This window comes from Branchiostoma belcheri, unplaced genomic scaffold (assembly GCF_001625305.1).
Source record: "Branchiostoma belcheri isolate BF01 breed outbred unplaced genomic scaffold, Haploidv18h27 scaffold84, whole genome shotgun sequence".
Lineage (NCBI taxonomy): Eukaryota > Metazoa > Chordata > Leptocardii > Amphioxiformes > Branchiostomatidae > Branchiostoma > Branchiostoma belcheri.
This window is the reverse complement of record NW_017804509.1, coordinates 1,235,003-1,258,840: the sequence shown is the minus strand read 5'-3', so window position 1 is coordinate 1,258,840 and position 23,838 is coordinate 1,235,003. Positions and strand designations below refer to the sequence as shown.

At 43.8% G+C, this 23,838-nt stretch overlaps 1 protein-coding gene and 1 pseudogene across 1 annotated transcript; one reads left to right on the top strand and one right to left on the bottom strand.

Moving 5' to 3' along the window:
- Nucleotides 1-267: 267 nt before the first annotated feature.
- On the bottom strand, nucleotides 268-3,739 carry LOC109486916. Its single transcript, XM_019790822.1, has 3 exons — nucleotides 3,293-3,739; nucleotides 1,332-1,819; nucleotides 268-278 (listed from the first exon to the last, which is right to left on the bottom strand). Exons 1-3 carry the CDS (start codon nucleotides 3,553-3,555, stop codon nucleotides 268-270), a joined length of 762 nt encoding a protein of 253 aa, XP_019646381.1. The 5' UTR covers nucleotides 3,556-3,739.
- Nucleotides 3,740-4,451: 712 nt separating this feature from the next.
- Nucleotides 4,452-20,515, top strand: LOC109486914 (annotated as a pseudogene).
- The last annotated feature ends 3,323 nt before the right edge of the window (nucleotides 20,516-23,838 follow it).

Sequence of the window (23,838 nt, the reverse complement as noted above, 5' to 3'; positions counted from 1 at the left end):
ATTCCATCGCAAATTGATGCCTTACATGCTAGTGTTATCAGGCGGTTAATGGATAACTCAGAGGGGGACTGGAAGATACTTCCACGTCTGTTTCTTAACAGTTTTGGAAAATATTTCCTTATTCTAAATATGCAATTTAAAGACAAACGGGATTGTCCTAACATGGAACACATACCTTTGTACTACAAACATGTTATCTGTAGTTGGCACAAAGCGATAGGCAGAAATATGTTAGAACCCGAGAAATGGAAATTAATACAGTCACCTCTATGTAACATCTGTTTGGAAATAGAGGACGAAAACCATATGTTCTTTCGATGTAAAAGACTTAAAAATTTTTGGAAAAATACTGAACATCATAATACTGAAAAAATACTGAACATCATAATTATCATAAAAGATATCAATATTGAAACATTAATTGATTTCGGATTATATTTATTTACATGTATGAAAATATACATTATAATCAGTATCATAACACCTTAACAATAAAGGTGCTACACCTAATAGTACTGGAATAAAGATAACCAAACCTGAATGTATGAGTAAAATATGGATGAATAAAGTTGGGAATGTGAATAACAGCACACTACCTGAGTTTAGAACTATGCACATTTCTATCCTTTACAGCATTACAGGTCATTCTATGAAATACATCCATTCCTACACATACTTTCATGACAGCTGAAAAAGCTCTTTAGGACCACGTAAACCACCAATATAGCACATAATTTCGTTTAAGTTGTGGCAACTTTTTTATCTGTGCTGTTGCATGAAAATCGGTACCAGAAAGGATATTATTCATACTACTGATGCTGTATGGCAATGTACAAACTGAACATAGTAACTGTACAATTTAACAGCATTTTCATAAATAAAACATACATGTATGTCACTAAATGCAGTTCAGCACATATTGAGTAACTGGTCCCAAGGCTGTATACGTACTATCACGCATCACTTCTTTACTTATATTTTACGCATCATACAAATCAACAACATGATCATCATTGGCCTGGAACTTAGTTATGATAATACTGGTATTTGATCAAGTACTGAAAAAATTAAGTACGTACAACAAGTTTGCCTGAAAGCGTAGCCTTTCCTGACATAAAGCGAGCATAAATACCTGTACTGTATGATTTACAGACTAAATAATACATGATGCCCTCTACACAAAAATAGTTACTTATATCCAAAGAAAAGGTATGTTTCGTTATGACTTGAGACAGAATTTAACAGTACAGCTTTTGGTAACTTAATCAATTTAACATTTTTTGCGGTAAAAATTATGTGAATATCAAAATACACTGTCATGGTAATGTTACCAATGTTCAGGTTGTTGGTCTTGTATGTCGCATCCATGAATAGTATCTCGGGGAAGCTGCTGAATGAGCTGACCATAGCAGATGTCTGGAGGTAGAGAGCTTCTAGAGTCTGATCCTGATCCAGTACCACAGCTATCTTGGCGCCTTTGTCATTGTGTAGGATGTCCTCTAGGGCTCGGATGACTGCATCAGCTTCTGTTCCCTGTTGAAGACTTGCCCTCAAATTGTGGAGATCCTTGCTAGTTGTTAGTTTCCCACTGGTCTTGTGTACATGGTCTTTGAGTACCCTGACATCCACCCTCAATTTGGTTAGCTTACAGGCTTCTTCCAGAAGTTCTCCTTCCAACCTTCGCTGTGAGGGGTAGTATTTCCGGACCTCTTCACCCACCTCATGGTTATGGTTGTCATTGAAGCTAGTTACGACAAGCTTTCCCTTCTTACGGTCGGATGACACATAGATCTCTGCCGGACAACCCATTTTGAAGGTTCTAAAACAATTAAGCAAAGAAAAAGAACACATTTAGTGAATGACAGTCCATGCACTGTGCACCAATTGAGAATGATTCAACACAACAAGCAAATGAACCTACATAACAATAAAATAAAATATAACATAACTGTATCATCAGCTTTTCATTTTCTTCATTGCAAAGCTACATCAAGTATTTCATATCATATACTGCACAATAGTCATGCATGTTAACCATAAAAAATATATGTTTCATGTACGGGATACCCCATATACCGCATTACAATTACAGAGTGGATTTCCTGACCTAGCTCAGAAGGTCCCGGGTCGGAGTTTAAATCTGACCAGAGTCTAATTAAGTGTGTAGTAAATCGCTGGGAACGTGACTTAAGTTGGTACATTTTGGCCACGATATTCCTAATATGGTAACTGCTGCGTATATTTCTTTTGTTTTCTGAAAAGCCTGTTAATTGTAGCCTTTATAGGTGGCGTAATCTTGGCGGTCCAGCGGAGACTTCCTGGTATTAGTCCGCGCGGATGATAACGTAATCTTTTCGCCTGATCACAGGGACGGTGCGTTCTACGTGTGTTGTGGGTGAGTTTGGGTCATCTAAGATAGTAGTTAACTTATCGCATCGATTTTAATCTGATTCTGACATTGGAAACATTAGGAACTGAGTTTCTTCAAGAGGTAAGCCGTTACCCTGGGAAAATTTGTTTTTCCATGCAGCCATGTGTAAAAAAATGACCCCTCACCAATGACCCCTCACTTAAAAGTGTACTTTGATATGCCTTATTTAACCCTAAATAAATTGGGCGCAGAAAACATCAACCAAGTGTATTGTTAAGCAGCATGACACCCCTTTCAATGGGAAGAATGAAAAAATTCTGACCCGCATTTATTATACAGACATGAAAGCCCATCGGGCTGAGGATAGACAAATACGAACACAGAAAACTCCGGTCCGAGACCAGAAGGGAAGCTTATCTACAGACCACATTTGACTTACTAGTAATCAAAGCCAGGTAAAGTGGGACATTACGTCTTCCATGGTCTACAAAAGAGAAGTCAAACCCTTCAGACATAGTTTTAGACATAGCTATAGTTTCAGACTATTACAGGGGTCTCTCCCAGCAAATTCTTAGGGGAGAGGTGCTCACTAATTGGATGATGAAAATTCTGTGAAATGGAAATACTAAGAAAAAACATGATTTTGAAAATTTTGGGAAGGATTCTAGGATTTGGGGAGAGAGGGAACACACTGCTTCATAATATTTGCTTGGGGAGAGCCCTGCACATAATTTCCCGCCAGTACTGAATAGTCATAAATTTGCCCCCCTCCCACTACATGCACCACAGAGTAGAGTAGAGTAGAGTAGATCTTTCGTCTCAGTCTGGCCAAGGATTGTGGCTAGTATGGCTTCAAGAGTGACTTAACTAGCCAAGGGAAATTCCTGAGCTACAATGAGAAAAAAATCGATGTATACTCACGACTGATTTGGCCGGATTCCCGACCCTGACGGGCGCGGCTTCCCGTAATGAATACATCCAAACTTCACCGCTCTATAAACATGAGCACACGGAAACTTTTGGACGCCTTCAGGTAATTTCCTGTTCTCAGTTTCCACCTTCTTGCTACTGATCTTACTGAGCTCAGCGTGTGTTGTTTCTTGATAGTTGTCCAGTGCTGCCTTAAACTCTGCCCAAGTGAGAAATTCGTCCCCTAACTTCAGTAGGGACGGCGCGGCAGCCATGTTGGCGCGAGAGACCAGGCCTCAGCGGGAGACGAAAAATAGCGGGAAATCCCTGTCGAGTGCTGATTGGCTGACATTCGGGTCGTAGGTCAAAACCCTGTGTTTTCGAACTTCGGTGGGGATTTCCGTGTTGTTTTCTGATTTTCATCATCCACTAAGATAAACTTGAACACCGAGGTTTAAACTTGGTGCCCCTGAATCCTCAAACACTCACAAAAACCCAGGTTTTGGGCCTACCAAGGAGGCTAGTATTTCGGAGTGTATATAAAATCTATTTGTTTTTTATATACACTCCGGGAGTGTAAATAGCCACGCCGTACAAGGAATACAAGACCAGACTATTTCTAATATCCTATGTACAGTTTTGTTTACATCAGTGTGTCATGTCATCACAGCACTGAAAATAAAATGCTAGACCAAGGTAGCATAATCATTTTAGTTGCATCCTTTTTGGTCTCCACCAGACTATCTACATGTATGCTTGCAGAAAAAATTAATTCATGTAGCCAAATAGGAGAATGTATTGTCTGTACAGTCCGTGTGGCAGGGCAGTCCATAATATAAGACATATAAGATAAATGACACCAGAAGCAAAGACAAATAAATGATGTATAAATCATTGCTTTATTGCTAGTTCTCTAGGTGTGACTGCCAGGTACAAATGTAAGCTTCTGGACCTGGGGGTTCAGGGTTCGAATCCCAGCTTTAATCCATGTGTTTACACGTGTACATCGAAGAAGCCATACGAACAGTTCTGTTAGTGTTACTTATTTTTTCCTCACATGTTGTGCATCATCTCTTTCGTTGCTCCTACAGGTGTGACTGTCAGCAGTCTTGTGTTGTCGCGAAGCTCGAATCCGCCCGTCGCGTCTATGCTGTAGAAGCAGCATCTCCATCCTGCAGTTATGGAGTGGCAGACAGAGGGCGCCGCTGCACCAGAGGGCCAGCTGAAGGAGGAGGGTTCTCCTTACGACCACCTGATCGAGGTGTTCCTGCTGTACCAGTGTCGAGTCTGTCAGTACAGCAGTGTGGAGAGTAAGAACAGCATCCTGTCTCACATCAGGTCAGTTCTAGTGTGTGATAACTAGTGTTATATCATACCTGGGTCTGTGTGATAACTAGTGTTATATCATACCCGGGTCGTGATAACCACACCTGATCGAGGTGTTTCTGCTGTACCTGAGTGTCGTGTCTGTCAGTACAGCAGTGTGGAGAGCAAGAACAGCATCCTGACATCAGGTCAGTTCTACACCAGGGGTCCAGGGTTCGAATCCCAGGTTTAGGACAATCTCCAAGCAGATCCTAGGGTGGCAAAGGACAGTATCAAATTGGTCAGAGAGGGTTCAATTTGCCACCCAAGGTTGGTTGTGGTAGCAAAAAAAAAAGGGCCATAGTACATTAAAACGATCTTCTCCCAGCAACCTCTGCTTGGAGAGTAGATTTAGTCCTTGCCTTCCTACAGTTTTTTCCATCTATCAGTGCCGTGGTTTCATTAAAAGTTTGAAGTTTGAAGTGTAAAGCAGCCTGGTATGTTGACTTCGTTGTTTTTGTTCCTTCCCACCCCTCAGGACCAAACACTGTATGGAGGGTAAAACTTTGAAGTGTGAACCAGTCCCATGACTTTGTTTTTTCTGTTAGAATCCCACCCTCCAGGATCAAGCACTGTAAGGAGGACAGTAAAAATCCATAGTTTAAAGTATAAACCAGCCCCCTAACTTTGCTGTCCTTTTATCCTATCCTCAGGACCAAACACTGTAAGGAGGACGGCAGCCTACAGGAGGTGGAACTGTTCTCTGCGTCCATCTCTGTTTTCGGGGAGAACTTCGCAAACACACTCAGCGGCGGGGCAAGGCCCCACACCTCCGACGGACACAGGAACTCATCAGGCAGGGAGGCCGTCAACCTAGGGAGCTCTCCCGGAAGGTTCATCACCAAGGCGACGGTCAAGGCCGTGCGAGAGGTCATTGACACCAGCTCGCTGAAGTCTGCGAAATCGCAGAAAACTGCGGAGAGGGAGGCGGAGGACACGTTCCGTTTCCTTGGCAACAGCGACGACGAGGAAGTGAGTGACCTTGGGAAGGACAAAGACCCGGACTATCGACCTTCAGGTGTGAGGAGAACTGTCGCTGTGTATGAAAGTGACGATGATGATGATGATGATGATGTGGACAATGATGATGACCTTGAAGGAGAGAACCACTCCTATCCTCTAAAGAAAAGGGTCAGAAGGTCAAAGGTTGCAGACCCGGAGGAGGCAGAGAAAGCAGAGGATGATGGGAATGAGAAGGACCTTGAGCGGCCGGGCGTGCGGACCCGGCGGGGGAGGGGGCGACCTCGCAAGGTCAAGGTCAGACTGCAGGAGGGGGTCAAGCGGAAACGAGGCCGACCTCGGAAGGTCAAACCGGCCAAGGTTCAGAAGCCGAAGTTCGTGTGTCGCGTGGAGAGCTGCAGCTACCGACCTATGACCCAGGAAACACTCGAGCTGCACGAGAAATGTCACATGACCGGAGGGTCGGACTTTCGCTGCTTCCTGTGCGATCATGTGACCAGCAGGTGGTCTGCCATGCACGTCCACATCAACTACTCCCACAAGAACATGTATTACTGCCAGGTAAACAACAACAAACAAGTTAACAAACAACCCTACTCACATAAGAACATGTAGTGCCTACTATCACTTAGAGAAGACAAAACTGCACATATCTGATGTTACATTATGATCAGTTTTACATGTATATATGTTTACATAAGGAAAACTGTTTTTACACAGTCTCCAAACAGTGACCTCTGACCTGGTCAATGACCTGAACCAGACGTCTGTTACCATGGTAACTGGTGTTGGGTTACATCATGTTGCAATTTTATTGTATGAGTGACTTAGACTCCTGTCTGACCATATACATAAATGTGTTTGAGTAAGAATTAACAGAGCAGACCATATGTGAAGGTAAACATTATGAATTTGCTTTGCAAATGTTACCTTTCTAGTTGTGAGTTGTTTGTGTGTGTTTCCTCCTCAGTTTTATTGTATTTTTTATGCTGTTTGTGTTTTATTTCCTACAGGAGTGTGAGTACAGCACCCGTGCACTGCCCTTCCTGAAGAGACACATGGCAGACAAACATCTCCACTCAGCTCTGTGTGAACAATGTGGCAGGAGCTTTCCCTCTAGCTCTTACCTAGGTTAGTTACTAGTTAGTCATCTTAGTTATTGATATTATTAATAACTTGGTTATGAAAAAATTATTGTTGGATCAGTCAGCCCAGTGATCCTTCCTGATTGCATGATAAAAGTTAAGAGAATGACATGGCTGAAAAATGGATACTACTTCTCATGTAAAAAGGCTTCTCCTTTTAAAAGCCCCATGATAATTGTTTGTGCCCCCCTCCCCAGCCCTACATGTGATCGAAGAGCACAGTGACAAGTCGAAGCACAAGTGTCCGCAGTGCCACTTCACGACTCCGTACGACCACGAGCTGCAGCAGCACCTGACCTGCCACCTGCCGCAGTTCACCTGTAAGGTCTGCGGGGAGAAGTTCTCAGCTAAGATGGAGCTGGCAGGACACATCCAGATCCTCCATCCGGGCGAGAAAATCTTCTTCTGCGACTTCTGCAGGTCAGGATCAACTTTCACCTTTCAACTCTCACCTTTCAACTCTCACATCTGCTGATGAACTTTGATTTCTTACCCTTCTTCTGCAGGTCAGGATCAACTTCCACCTTTCAACTTTGCTCATCAACTTTGAACTCTAACCCATCTTCTGCAGGTCAGACTCAACTTTCAACTCTCACATCTGCTGATCAACTTTGAACCCTAACTTGTATGTCAGGTTTAACTATTAACTTGATCTGATGAACTTTGAACTCTCGTGTCTGCTGATGACACTGAACTTTTAACTCTGACCCATCCTCTGAAGGTCATACTAAGTCTGCAGTATCGCGACAGTTTTGGCTTCATGATGACTGATGCAGAGCCTCCTTTTTTTCTTGAAAACTACACCATCAAAAAAGTTCCTGCCTTGGCAGAAGCTGTGCTTTTTCATAGCACAAACTTACATCAGAAGTTTGTATTTCTCAAACTTATCATTTTCTTGTGTTTCTGCCCTGTTGTACAGCTACACGGCTAAGCTGAAGCACCACCTGGAGAACCACATGAACAGTCAGCACACGGCGCGCGGCGTGTTTCCCTGTCCTGACTGTGGGAAGGTCTACAAAACACAGCACCACATGGAGGATCACAGGTGAGCACAGGTGTACAAAACTCAGCATCACATGGAGGATCACAGGTGAGCACAGGTGTACATAACACCACATGAACAGTCAGCACACGGCGCGAAGCGTGTTTCCCTGTCCTGACTGTGGCAAGGTCTACAAAACTCAACATCACATGGAGGATCACAGGTGAGCACAGGTGTACATAACATCACAGGTGTACATAACTCCACATGAACAGTCAGCACACTGCGCGAAGCGTGTTTCCCTGTCCTGACTGTGGCAAGGTGTACAAAACTCAGCATCACATGGAGGATCACAGGTACATGTATAACTAGACTATGATTGTAATCTTTGTGTCCAGATACATGTACTCCAGACACCCCTCAAATCAGTTACTGCATGCAACATCTGTGTCCATAATATCACCATTATAAGTCCATAATATTGCCACCTTGAGAAAAAGTGTGCTTAAAGATATTTTTACTGCAACATACTTTAGGTATGTACATGGTATGTACATTTGATGTGTGCAGGCTTGCATACCAAAAGTATGTTGCAGTAAAAATATCTTTAAGCACACTATTTTTCAAGGTGGCGATATTCTGGACCCTGGTGATATTATGGACCCTGGTGATATTATGGACCCTGGTGATATTATGGACCCTGGTGATATTATGGACCCTGGTGATATTATGGACCCTGGGGATATTAATATGGACACGAATGTTATGTCTTTGTACAGTCCGTTGGTTTGTCTATGAGGTATTTAAACACAACATATAGGGTACAACAGAGAGAGGGTACAAGTTTCAGTCATCAGACTGCTAAGCAGACCCTCACAGGACCTGGGTTTGAGTTTTGAAGAAAACGTGATGCTCAGTTGTTGCATCAAAGTTCTTCGTCAAGGCATACCCGTGTCAATAGTAAAGCTTCTTCCTACATGCACACCCCTCCCCCAGGCAGCCCACCAATTAACTTTATCTCCTGTACCCCCCCTCTAGGCAGCGTCAGCACAAGAAGAAACAGGACAAGGCGTACCCGTCTCACTACTGTGTGCTTTATTTCCATGTAGGCAGCGTCAGCACAAGAAGAAACAGGACAAGGCGTACCCGTCTCACTACTGTGCTTTATTCCCATGTAGGCAGCGTCAGCACAAGAAGAAACAGGACAAGGCGTACCCGTCTCACTACTGTGTTTTATTCCCATGTAGGCAGCGACAACACAAGAAGAAACAGGACAAGGCGTACCCCTGTCACTACTGTGACTTCATCTCCACGTCCCTGCAGGGGATCCACCTGCATGAGAAACAGCGCCACACACAGCCGACCCCGACACTCCGCATCTACAACTGTGAACACTGTGATAAGAGCTTTCCAACCAAGAGCAAACGGACTAGTAAGTTTCTATAATCATATCTATAACTGTTGTTAACACTAACACAAGAACTCCCCCACCAAAATGGACTAGAAAGTTTCACTCAATTTACATCTCGCAGTGTTCACATTTACTGCAACTGTGACTGTGAGCACTGCAACAAGAGTTTTCCTATCAAGAGCAAATGGACTAGTAAGTTTTCATTCCGTCTAGCCAGTGTGCACTGAGCAACATTGATGTACAGTTCTAGTAGCCTCTGCCAGCCCCAACTCTACTTGTCTTTAACTAATAAAACACAAGATCTTCCTAACAAAGGGTAAAAGAGAAGTAAGTTTTCCTCCAAGTTTTATTCTCTTCAATTGGTTCTCATATTCTTTGCAGGAAACTAATGAAGTGGGTGGGAAAAATCACAAGATGATAAAGATTATCAGAAAGTTCCAGTACCTTCGTCCATGAAGCCATTAGCCAAGAGAAACAGACTGATAAAAGATTATGATTATGTTGTTGTGCATTATTTGTTGTTGTTGATTGTTATTATTTGTTGTTGACAGCTCACATCAAGCAGACGCACCTACGCAGCTACAAGTGTCCACACTGTGAGTTCTCCTCAGGTGACAAGGCACACCTCAGGTCCCATCTTATTAAACATCTCAGGTGAGAATCTCCTTCACACATACAGAACACTCTCACTCACTCACTGTGAGTTCTCCTCAGGTGACAAGGCACACCTCAGGTCCCACCTTATTAAACATCTCAGGTGAGAATCCTTCACACATACAGAACACTCTCACTCACTCACTGTGAGTTCTCCTCAGGTGACAAGGCACACCTCAGGTCCCACCTTATCAAACATCTCAGGTGAGAATCCTGCAGACATAGATCTATCTTAAGGTGTTTTTAACCCTTCATCTTGTAACATTGTTTTAATTGTTTCCTCAATTCAATAAAGATGATGTCAAACACACACACCTGTACCTGTGTGTTACCTTATGTAAGCGGTGTATGTGTGATGATGGTAATTTGATACATGTACCTGTAATGTGATCCCCCCAGTAAGGACCCAGACGACGCGGTGAAGTGTCCCCACTGTAAGCAGGTGTTCCTGGGGAAAGAAGCGGTCCGCGCTCACGTGAAGGACATCCACCCCGGCCAGCCTGTCACCTTCTGTAAAGAGTGCAACTTCACTACTAAACACAAGGTGAGGAGGGGTCAAGGGGCAAAGGTTGCATAACATCTGTGACTGTGAGGTCAAGGGGTAAAGGCTGCTCAATCTCTGTGGGGTCAGGGGGTAAAGATCACCTAACCTCTCAGGTCGGGGGTAAAGGTCGCTTAACCTAGGGTTAGGTAGATTGCTTCACCATATTAAGCTCCAGGTGAGATATTGGCTTCAAGTCTTTGTCATCATTGGGTAGTGGCACAGGCTTGCCCTGCAAACTTGGCACATTTTTTTCACCTTATCAGTGTCTGTGTTCCCCTCCTTAGGGCAGTCTGTGGAAGCACCGTGACAGCGTTCACAGCGGGAAGATCTTCATGTGCAGTCACTGCGGCAAGAAGCTGAAGACGCTCGACTGCGTGCGGACTCACGAGCGGAACCACTGCCCTGTGATCCACGAGGGCCGGCGCCAGCGCGTCGTGTACCTACCGCGGGCCAGCGGTGAAGCGTCCGCAGGCACAGAGAGACCCACGGAACAACCCGCGGCGCAAACGCCAGACACTCGGGCTGAGCCGACAAACACTCCTACAGCAACTACAGCTGGTACTATCTTCACACAGGACACTCTGGTGGCTACCTCCGGAGGGGGGGCTAGCGAAAACACCCCCCTGCCAGCGCATAGGCAGGGGGATAAGGTACCGGACAGTAGCGATGCGCCGTTGCTAAGGCAGGAGTCGGTGGTGATGCGTGCGGGTTCACCCGAGGGTTCCGAAGCGAGGCAGACAGACTACACGGTCATGCGGCCGGAGAACGAAGCGTTGCTTCTGCGTCAAGATGTTCCACCGCCGCGCAGCGTGTCAGTCCCGTACACGCGCACGAACGACCTTCAACGGCCCGACGTCCCGCTCACCATGACCTTCATGCGCACGGAGAACCTCCTCGCCGACCGCAGGTCAGAGTTCACCGACGAGCCGGGGAGGACGTTCCCGTCGGCGTACGATCGCCAGGAGGCCGGTAACCACGGCGACGGGAGGCTGGGCGGGGCGGCGCTGGACCCGCTGGGGTTCGAGCGGGACCACTTCGCGGCGCACGTGTACCGGCGCGACTTCCTGCAGACGCAGCGGGAGATGTTCGAGCGGAGCGGGGTCAACGCCCCCGGTGCCGCGACCCTGATGACCCTGGTGGAGCCGGCGGGGGTTCCGGTGAACCTGGCGCAGGACCGGCAGTCCCAGGACCGCCCACCAGGGGGCGCCGCCGGCAGGGCGCAGTTCCCCCGCGCTGACAGCCCCGCACGGGACGCCCCGCGGGAAACCGCCCCGCTCTCCTCCTACTCACCTCTGACCCGGCTGCCATGGGAACCACTCTCCTTCCAGCGACAGCATCCAAACGTGCAGCCGCACGTGAACCGGGAGCTGAGCAGGGAGGCGGAACTCCTGCTGTCCTTCTCACAGACTCCCGGAGACATCAACATGCAGTAAAGGTCGCTCAAGGTCAAATATCCCACATCTAACATACATTACATACCGGAATGGTCATCACCTCTCAAGGTCAAAGATGCTACACTTCAACATCTAAACATACATTACATAGGGGAAAGGTCATCATTTTCAAGGTCAAATATCCTACATCTACAATAATTCAGTAATTATTCACATCTAGACATAGATTACATAGGGGAAAGGTCATCACATCTCAAGGTGAAATATCCCTCCCTTCAAACTCCACATTCACCTTTGACCTGGCTCGGTCAGCGACCACTCTGGCTCCAAGGTCACCTTCAGAATGTGAGGGTCATCTCAAGGTCAAACATCCAGTACATTCCTACATGCAGGTGAATAAGAAGGCCAGTACATGTATATAAAATAGTTGTAAAGATTAAATAGAAGACCTGTTACATGTATGTTGATAAAGATTTAGATACAGAGTTGGGCAATAGGGTAACACATTTTAGGTAAGAAGGATTCAAACCCTAACCTTTGATATACTGACTTATTACCTATGATATTAATAGTTGCTGTAAGTAAAGCTCAATCTAGAGTTAGGAGAGAATGACATGACATTTGTTTATAACTGTTAGATGAAGTGAGTAAAACGTATTGAAAAGTATAACTTATATAAGGTGTATTATATATGGATGGATAACTTGCCTTAGTTAGGGTACTGGTGCAGTATTGCTCATTCACACATGCACATCACTGACTTATTAACTTGGGTACGTCTCAAATGTCAGTAGTGTTGTTGCCATGGTGATTTTGCCATGGTGATGTTGCCATGGTGACGTAGATGGTTGGTGCTAAGATCTAAGGGTCAAAGTTCATGATGCAATGATGTCATTGCAATTATAAATACACTTACGCATTCAGACATTTCCTTAAACTAAAGATGGTTAAGTTTAGTAAGGGCTATTATAATATAAGAGAATAGTTGTTAACTATGTGCTCACAATTTAAGTGTAATAGATATACACTTACTAATATAAATATTATAAGACTGTTAGTGTATTTTTATTGTATAAAGGCTAATAATTCTATATGTGCCAGTAATCATTGGTGTTTTGCAATGCTAAGTTTGTAAGCCGTACTCTCAGTGTAGTCGATACACTGCAATAGTCGTTTTAATTGTACTATAATTTCAATCTTTTTATTTAGCTTTGAGTATTATATTTTCTCATACATGTAGATTTGTAGTAAAAAAATATAGCGCTGGGAAACTCAGGGTGCAAACCTAGCTTATGTCATAATACTGTGTACATGTATAAGCTAACCTGTAACATGTTATTATATGTTCGTGTATTTATCATGATTATATTATGCATCGCTATATTTTACCTAGCCTTAATGTTAACCACAGGATTATAAAATCATGTATCTCTGCTGTTCATATATTGGGAACAAACCATGGACAAATAGGAGTGAAAATTGTGAGGGAAAATCTGATAATGAAGATTTACATAAAGAAAATTGTAAAGAAAAAAAGATGTTTAGATGTAAATGTTTAGTCATGGATGTCTTCTAACCTCCATGGTTCCCTTATGTTAGACCCACAGGATCAGAGAAGGTTACTGTAGTATCAGTATTCAAAATTTGTTGTTGAAATATTAGAACTATACTGCTGATGTAATGGCACAGTCACATTGGTCCTAGGCCAATCTTGATACTGTAGGGTTGCACGATGATCGTACGGATTTTGAGTTAATATAACTTCATAGTTTAGATATTAAAGATGCCAGTGGACAAGCTTTTGCACGAATAGGGGAAAATTTGCATAACGTAAAATATAATTCTATCATACAAATACTTGGTAATGTTTTATTTTGTGTATTAAACATAAAGTAGCGCCAGTTGCAATATACATGTCAGCTGCAGATTAGGACATTTCGGCGTGGTGAATAAGAAATATTAAAAAGGTATTCTAACAGCTAGAATTTAAGTTAACATTTCCGCGGCCGATCAACCCCTTAAGTAGCCAAACTGCCCTGGAATTATTATCCGTATTTACTTATCAGTCAGCGTAGTTAGCCTGATAGCGACTGTGGTCCGTTAACTTAAGACCTACGTACGTGGTGTGGCTATAAATCACCACTGAACAAAGTGGATGGAAGCCACCATATCCGCCTATGGGGGCTGCTGTTTGTTGTGACTGTAGTTTGGCAGATAGCCAACCTGGTGTTGGTCAGGTTGAAAGGTCGCGAATGAGTCATCGGTTTTATTTGGTTACACCTACTACTGAAAGAGAGTAACAGGTGAATTCTATGAGGTAGTTTCACATAGTTTTTCGGACTTTCGTTGGTCTGATTTTCTCCTTAGGATACCAGATCTTCGCTCATCGCACTGCGCCGGCAGCCTCGTTCTAAAGTTCCAACAAACAGGTGAGTTGGCATTTCCTGTTCAGTACAACAGTGTACGCCTAAGGTGGTCCGCCATATTGTGGTCTTTGTTCTTATTTTGAATGTCGACACAGACTTGACAGTAAAGTTGTTCACATGTGTAACTAAGGAGGTTCCTTGGTGCGACAAGACTCTGCCCTTACAGAATTTGAGTGACTATAAGTACAGAAAACCTCAAGACTCATTGCTTTCACTTTCTATTGTATTGACGTCATTGTTTAATGAAAGCGAGCAGTTGAGCTGCAAATCTCTTAGTCGTCGTATAGCTCTCTGGCTGATTCTCTTGGTCCAGTTTTATTTCGTTCGCCTTCGACAAGGAGGCCAAAGTATGTGTGCTCAGTGTCAGGCAAGCCAGAAGTTACACAAATCGACGTCTTTAGAAATTTTCTCCTTGAACCCGGTGCAGATAACGGTATGGCCGACAGCGACCCCCTCACGGAAGCGGACATAGACGCCATGAAGCCGGGGAAAGTGTACAAAACTCTCAGCGACTACGGCGTGGACGGCGACGATCTCAGTCCAGCCGACGCAAAAAGCGCCCTCAAGCAAAAGATCCGGGAGCTACAAGAAGAAGCAGAAGAAACAAGAAGTCCTGAACAGGTAAGTTGGCTTTATTGTGATTTCAGTCTTAGCCTTCTTAGATTGTTCGGAGGGGGTTGAAGATAGTGCATTGCAAGATTGGACAGCCTGACCTTACAAAAAATGTCTGCTTCCAAATCCACAAGATATTTATGCATGATTCTGCTAGGTTGCCGAGATGATGGCAGACATAGCCGAGTCTTACAAAGCAAGGCGGGAACTCCTGCTGCAGAGATGTCAAGAAATTATAGCTTTCCTGCCCAGCCTGGAGCAGAGCGACATCGAGAAGCTCACAATACGCTTCAAACGTGACGTCATGGAAATCTTAATAGAAGTCCAAGATCATCTAAGCAAGGATGACTGCCCGATACTTGTAGCAGGTGTGTTGGCATTGTGATGTGTTTGTTGTTTTGTACCGATACTACTATGTTGGATCGCATTTTTTAACTACATGTACTATTCTCCAAGCAGAGGTTTGGGTTTTTGGTTATTTTTGGCATGTTTTTAGACTTCTTTTATCGGTGTTTCTTTTTTGCACTCAAATTCAAAGGTTGAGTGAAAGAAAAATTCCAGTGCAAAAAAAGAAACCCCGATAAAAAAGTTTAGAGAGGGTGGGCTCAATTATGAATTTGACTTTTGGGCCGTCAAACTATTACCCTCATTCTTGGGATTGATACTTACACTGGATCAGCCAGCCTGATAAGGATGAGAAAAAACATTAGAAAAACATTTTTGATCACCCATCAAGTTATTGTCACTAAGCATTGTGCGTTGTTCCCATCATCATTATTATCGCTAATTTCAATATCACCAAGTTGAACATAATATAATCATATTCATTAACTCTAATATACCCTCCAGGGGAAACTTCTGCCGGGAAGAGCATGTTCCTGAACCTGCTCCTTGGTGAGGAAATCCTGCCTGTGGCCCACCTGAGCAGCACCTCCACCATCTGTGAGGTCAAGTATGGGGAGACCAGGCAGGCAGTTGTCCATCTGCGAGAGGCAGACCCTGAAACAGGGTCACACCAGGTCACTCTGGCACTGAGTACCGACCCAGAGGAGTGCCGCCAGCAACTGGAACCCTACATCCATCTGAGAACAACAGAGAGAGAAACCCTTCCCAGGGCCAAAAAGACCGAGATATTTTGGCCCCTTGCCTTTCTCAAGGTAATTTTGTACAATGATTTAAAGTAGATCTACAACTGTAGAGTAAACAGCTGGCTGAGGACACCATCCAGCCATATGCATATCGTTGGAGAGGGGCTGATTCTGAGATGGTTTTAGAGTTATGATGAATGTTTGATGTCGTTTGTCCCAGGGCGGCGTGACGATCGTGGACAGCCCGGGAGTTGGAGAGAGTGAGATGATGGACGAGGTGGTTGCGAAATACATCCCATCAGCCTTTGCGTTCATCTATATCATTGACAGCTCCAGGGCAGGGGGAGTGCAGCAGGACAGGGTAGGTGGATTCCCAGTGTTCTTGCAATAAGCAATCATTGTTGGCCATTGTGTGGCGTATTAGTGCTTGACTCGGAACCAAGAGGTCCCGGGTTCGAGTCCTACCATCGATCTTGTGCCCTTATAGCTAGCTATAATATATATATATATATGTATGTATGTATGTATATACTGTATATACATACATACATACATACATGTATAAACATACATACATACATATATATAGGGAATTAGCAATAAACTCAAGTGAAAATGAGTATTGACCTGTCCTGTATTAAATTTTGCTCTCTGCCTTGGTGAAGTATAAAATATTAGTTGGTATAACTTAATTGTGCTGTCGCCATGTCTAAGTCATCATGAAATGTTGGAATAAATCATTGTTGGTATTCTTCGTGCTAATTTTGGGTATTCGGTAATACGCAGCTGGGACTCCTTCTGGAGAAGTGTAAGGACCAGGGTGCGCGGTCTGAGCTGGAACAGTTCGACCCGACAAAAGCCATCTTCATCTGCAACAAGTGGGACCAGGTCCCGGAAAGGGAGAGGGATGGGGTCAAGGAAGAAACCATTCGGAAGGTGGGGCAGATGTGGAAAGGACTGAACAAGACTCAGGTCTACGTTCATTCAAACAAGGTACATGTATGTCTCCAAACGGCGCTTTTGACAACATTTGCTGATTATAGCTTCTTCATGTTCTTCGTCTTTCTGGACTGATTTTTATCTCTTTTAAAATGCTTCACTGGAATGTTGCTTAGAATTATTTGCAGTTGAACATAATGTATGGACACATCACACACTCCTCAGTCATACAGATCATGGGCATATGTATTTTTGCAGGACGCTGTTAAGGGCGGCTTCCGGTCGGCAGACTTCACCAAACTTCTGGACGGCATCTATGAGCTCCTGCCACAGAGTCTTAACCACAAGCTGTCAACTCAGTACAGGTCAGAGGCATTCCTTTCCTCCATTGGAAAGTCCTTTATTCATTCTCAATGCATTTCTCAAATACATCAGGATGGAATTTCCATACTGCATTATATATACAGTTACAATGTAGTATGAACCGCTTAACCTAAAGGTGACTTGTGTTCTCCTCCACCAGGCGAATGGTGGGTATTCTGGAAGAGGCACTGACCTATGTTAGAATGAAGCTGAATGACGCGTACAGAAACCTCGACAAGGACAGTCGGCATGCAGAGTGCATGAGAGCTCGACAGGCGCTATCACGGTTCGATGAATTTACGGCTGACATCCTCAAAGAACTGAGAGATTTCCTTGCAGATGCTAAGAAAGCAGCTGTGGCCATCATAGCCGACGTCTTAGAGGATGACAAACTGAAGCTGCATTTGAGTGAGGTGCTCCCGGGGACTTTAGTATTTAAAGATAAAACCAAAATAAAATCAGTGATAGTCAGATATCTGACTGAGAAGCATCAGCCGTCAAGAGAACTCATACGAGCCATTGATGAACAGTTTAAGGCTAAACTCCGAGAAATGACCACCCGGGTGAACTCTGAGTATAACACAACTGTCAGAGCCATGACGGGAAGAAGATGCCAATTGGAGGTAAAGGAATGGATCCTCTTCCTCGAATGGTTGTTTCACGTATGTATTGATGTTACATCCCATTTCTTGACCGGTCCGCCATTGGGCATGTCTACAGCGGTCTCATTGCTGAATAGGTTTGGTAGTGATCGTGTACGTAAAGAACATATACAATTACCTGAATTGACTATTGGTGCCATGACAACAGTTGAGGGAATGAATTCGATAGCTGAAGATAGCCTTCAGTGGTCATTTAGGCTGATGGAGTTATTCGAATCAGAGCTACTGGCGATAAAAGTTGTAGATGAACGCCTGGTGGAGGAGCGTTTCGCGGAGACGCGGAGCCAGATGGAACTGGTCAGCACATACGAGCCACAGGCGTCCGGCATCACCCTGCAGCTGGGCCGGCTGGCCATGGTTCAGCTGACCGAGATGAGGGAGTTCGAGTTCGACTGGCCGGACCCGCAGAACAGGCTCGCCGGGGGTTCGTACGGGGAGGTGTACCGGGTACAGGTCCAGCGGGACGGGGCGCCTGTCCGGGCTGCGCTGAAGGTCGGAGTTTACCCGTACGACATCACTACGGAGGAGAACGCCTGGGAATTCCTCACTGAAGAGGACAACCTCAGGTAATGCAAAATCTTATAATGTTTGCGAAATTGACATTTTGGGCAATGACTGAGAATTTTAATAAGGTGTTACTCATCCTTCAATTCTATGTTTGTCAAAAGACGGGAATTATTCTCGATTCGATGGCAACTTGCTCATAGACATTGTGTCTGGCTTTGATCTGAGTGTCCATGGTTCCCTTTTTTTTTAAACTTTTTTCTTATAGGAAGCTGAGGGGAGCCCACATTGTGGAGTACTACGGCACAGCCTGTAAGAAGGAGGAAGGAGGCCTGAGACTGGGGCTGGTCATGGAGCTGTGTGACGGAACACTGGAGAGCAGGATCATCGGACAAATGTAAGAAAGAAAGTTGATGTTTGAAACCAGAGTTGAACGTCCAGTATTCACCTGTGTTTTGTTGCCGGTTAGCAATGTGAATTAATGAAAAAAAAAAACATGTGATAATTTGTGTCCATGTAGAGAGCACAATCCAGCCCGTTGGGGACACGACCCTGTGATGAAGCAACGAGCCTTCAGATACATACAGGACAAGGCGATACAGCTGTGTGAGGGACTCAGCACAATCCATGATGCAGGCTACATCCACAGAGATCTCAAACTCATCAATATACTGGTTAGTCGTCAAAACCTACAGTCTAATTTATCATTGCTCACCAACTCTTCATCTTTGACCCATTGCAGGGAAATATTAATAAATGGCGTCGTAGGGGTGATCATAGGTTATACATAGGATATAGCTGATTGATGCTTCAATTGGGACAAGATTCTGTTATGTGCATTAGAAAATATAACCAATGAAGCCACTGCCGGTGCAGGCATGATTTCCATTTTTTACTTTTTTCGTCACAGGTCACAGCCGGTGACGTTGTGAAGCTGGCTGACGTCGGCGTGACGAAGAGAGAAGTGGACGTGACAGGCACCATCACAGGCACGGCGACCTACGCCGCACCAGAGGTGAAGGAACGGAAGGTTTACGACAAGAGTGCCGACATCTACAGCCTGGGCCTCATCCTGTGGGAGATGTGGTATGGGCGGACGGTGGTAAATATGAATTACGTTTAATCCACAACTGCTCCTGTTAACTTGATGATGCATTAACTATGACACTTTACAAGTATCTACTCTCCTAACAGAGCTGAAGCCTGCTTTTTGAAACTTTCTAAAAAGCTTTTTTAGACGTTTTGTTGAGCCTAACCCCTGCTTGCAGAGAAACTGTTACAGACTCCAAGCAGACATTCAGGCCTGGCAAAACAAAGGGCACAAACACTGTTGAAGCTTGTGACTGGACTTATGTCGAGTGTCGGCTTTCCTTAGTCACTCCAACCACAGCGTTGCCAAGAAGCATCAGATGTCACTCATGCTCATGACCTTCCCTGTATGTTGTCAGTAGGTACCAGCATTTCTGTGTTAGAGCTACCAAGTTGTGATGTTTGGTTCTCTTTGATTCCCCACAGGATGACCGCAGCTTGAGAGGACTGACAGAAGGCAACTCTGGGATGATACCTCCGACTCCTGACTCCATCCGCCCCATCCGGGAGTGGGAAACTCTGGTGAGAGACTGTGTGAACGCGTACGCCAGCAGACGGCCCACCGCGCTGGATTGTCTGCGGAGGATCCGGAACATGACGACACAGGTCCCATGCCGGCGCCAACCGTCTGACTCTTCGTAGGGGGTTTACGGAAAGGCTGGGTGCAAATACAAGTGAATTTGTTAGAGACAAAACCCCCATGCTCACCCTTTGGGGCACAGAAAGGATAGCCTGCAAAGTATCCCTAGCCCTGCCCATCTTTTCCGTAAACCCAAGCCTAGGCTGGTAGGCACCCAGGCTTTTCCGTAAACCCTTTGTAGGGAGCAACGGTGTAAAAAATAACATTTCTGTGATTTGAAGTCAGAAAGTACCAACGATAATATTTCTATGTTGCTAAACCATTTTTTAATGTTTCAAGTGCTATATAAAATTATATCGGCTGTAAATTTAGGATGAATGTTGAAGAGTTTTACATGTATATCCGAGTACCAGCCATGTTTCTTTCAGAGATCTAAGTCATCCCAATTGTGCCAAGACCAATATATCACTATCGATTAGCAAACTATCAAAGCCACCCATCATGCGATATCTGAGGACACCCCTTTGTTATATACCTACAGGAACAGATGAGGATTAACTGTAGTAACAGTGTTAAAAGTTTATTGCAAAAATGTTACAACTAATGGTGCTCTGTTTTAATGTTAACTGTAAGATTCATCATAGCAGCTCATCATAAGATTCATCATAACATAACCTCATAATTTAGATAATGAAAGTAGCTTTTGTATGATTAGGTGAAAAATTTGCACAATGTAAACAATAATTCTACCATACAATTACTTGGTAATAAATGTTTATTTTGTACATGTATATGAAATTTTAAGTAGTGCTACTTGCAATCTGTCCCTCAGCAGTTAAGATTAGTACAGTTCCGAATGATCGTGGTGAAGCTTAATGTGCAGGAGAAATGGTGGAGAAATTTCTAGGGTCACAAAAGACAGACTATCAAATTGGCCAGGCAGTATCCATTCGCCAGAGACCCTTTGGTGGCGTATATGGACCCTCTCTGGCGAGTGGATACTGCCTGGCCACTTTGATACAGTAACTGTCTTTTGCCACCCTTGGATCTGCTTGGAGATTAAGTGATGGTGTTAATAAATAAAACTATGATGAAACAGAAGTATGATGACTCAGGCTTACTGTATATTGCAATTCTGTAAGTACGTTTTAATATAGCTTAATTAGGCAGTGAAACCCTGAGTTATTACAACAATAATGACCATACCAGTGATTACAACTACCCTGCCCTAATATTGATTACCTACTATATTGTTAACGTTACAGTTTTACTTGCACCACATGTAACACGCACATGCACACACGCATACATGCACACACATACACGGGCATACACATGCACGCACAGTCGCACGCACAGTTGCACACACGCACTCTCTCTCACTATCACTCTCTCACTCCCTCTCTCTCACACACACACACCACACATTATACTGTGTTACCTTTATAGTATACGTACACACACACACAAATGCTACGGATATCCTTAACAAAGGTGAATACATTGAATATTCTCGCACACACGGACACATACACTCTCTCTCTCACTCCCTCTCTCTCTCTCTCTCTCTCTCTCTCTCTCTCTCACACACACACACACACACACACACACACACACCACACATTATACTTTGTACACACACACACACATACATACACACACAAACGCTATGGATATCTTTATAACAAAGGTGAATACATTGAATATTAAAGTTAATGCAAAGATGTTTCTTCCAATTTCTGGATTATTAATTTTAAAAAAATATTCCAACTGCTGAATACTGTTTGGGGAGGTTTTTATATCACCATTTGTCGGTTTTAGACACGTTTCGTTGCGTTTTGCTGCGGTGTAAAACCTGACAGGTCACAAGAGGTCATAGGTCACGCCCAGCCCCTAGCTCCAACCAACCTGAAGTAGGCCGCCGATTGGGCCGCCGATTCGTAGCCGCCCTTTCAGCCGCCGATTCGGGACTAAACCGAGCATAGCAGCTAATTCAAATACAGATTCAAAATCCCAGAAATTTCCTAAATCGACCCCAAAGAAAAATCACGAATGGGGAATTGTTGCAAATGGTCTGTAATAACGCATAGAATATCAATTCAAAGATGAATAAAATCATAAAGTACCAATTAAACGATAAAGTGCAAATTAAAGACTTAGAAACGACACCTAGCGACAATATCATAATCTGCTGATGCTGGCGGCCGATTCAAGTGAATGGTCTCCACCCTCAGGTGTTAAACACCTTGCGTCAGATTAAGCACATAATTCTATAACTCGTAATGACTTTCCATCATTTTATGATGATCCATACTTTGGTGTTCTAGTAAGAAAAGTAACGCACGCTACGTCATTTTGACGTCATGTCGTCTTAAACTGAAGAAAATGGCGGGAAGTTGTACCGTGACTCGTCTCCGCCTGTAGGTGTTTAACACCTTGTAGCAGAGTACCCATATAATTTTACAACTTGCGATGACTTTCAATCCCTTTACAATGATCCATACTTTGATATTCTAGTAAGACATGTAACGCACACGACGTCGTTTTGACGTCATGTCGTCTAAAACTATAGAAAATGGCGGGAAGTTTTAACGTAACATGTCTCCACCTGTGGGTGTTAAACACCTTGTAGCAGAGTAACCATATAATTTTAGAACTTGCAATGACTTTCAATCCCTTTATAATGATCTATACTTTGACATTCTAGTGAGAAAAGTTACGCACACGACGTCGTTTTGACGTCATGTCGTCTTGAATTGAAGAAAAGATTGCTGGCAGTTTTACCGTAGCTGGTCTCCACTCTCATGTGTTTAACACCTTGTAGCATAGTAAGCATATAATTTCACAACTTGTTATGACTTTCTAATATTTATGAATGATAGATACGTTTATCTTCTTGTAGGAATAGTAACGCACACGACATCGTAATGACGACAAGAATAAGTGCACATTAACGAGTTGAAAACGACACCTAGCGACAATATAATAAACTGAAGCTGAAGCGAAGCTGGCCGCCGATTCAAGTAAAGATGGCGGGCAGTTGCTACGTAACTGGTCTCCGTCTTCAGGTGTTTGACACCTTTTAGCCGAGTACCATATAATTTTACAACTTGCAATGACATTCAATCCCTTTATAAAGATCCATACTTTGATATTCTACTAAGAAATGTAACGCACACGACGTCGTTTTGACGTCATGTCGTGTTAAATAAAAGAAAATGGCGGGAAGTTGTACCGTAGCTGGTCTCCACCTATAGGTGGTTGACCCCTTGCAGCAGGGTAACAATATAACTTTACAACTTACAATGACATTCAATCCCTTTATAATGATCTATACTTTGATATTCTAGTAAGTCGTCTTAAACTGAAGAGAAATGGCGGGAAGCTGTACCGTAGCTGGTCTCCGCCCGCTGGTGTTTTGACACTTTTTCTTCACTTTAAGTCCACATGTCGTCAACACGACGTTGTGTGCGTTACTTTTCTGAATAGAATATCAAAGTATAGATCATTATAAAGAATTGAAAGTTGTTGCAAGTTTTAAAATTATATGGTTACTCTGTTTCAAGGTGTTAAGCACCTACAGGTGGAGACCAGCTACGGTACAACTTCCCGCCATTTTCTTTGGTTTTAGACGACATGACGTGAAAACGACGTCTTGTGCGTTACTTATCTTACTAGAATATCAAAGTATGGATCATTACAAAGGGATTGAAAGTCATTGCAAGTTGTAAAATAATATGGTTACTCTGCCACAAGGTGTCAAACACCTACAGGTAGAGACGAGTTACGGTACAACTGCCCGTCATGTTCTTCAGTTTAAGACGACATGACGTCAAAATG

What these genes read in the sequence shown, in the direction of transcription:
- LOC109486916 (XM_019790822.1), bottom strand. Translation starts at nt 3,555, where the DNA reads ATGGCTGCCGCGCCGTCCCTACTGAAGTTAGGGGACGAATTTCTCACT. An exon ending in GGAATCCGGCCAAATCAGTC is followed by an intron (nt 1,820 to 3,292) that starts GTGAGTATACAT and finishes TAATTGTTTTAG; the next exon opens with AACCTTCAAAATGGGTTGTC.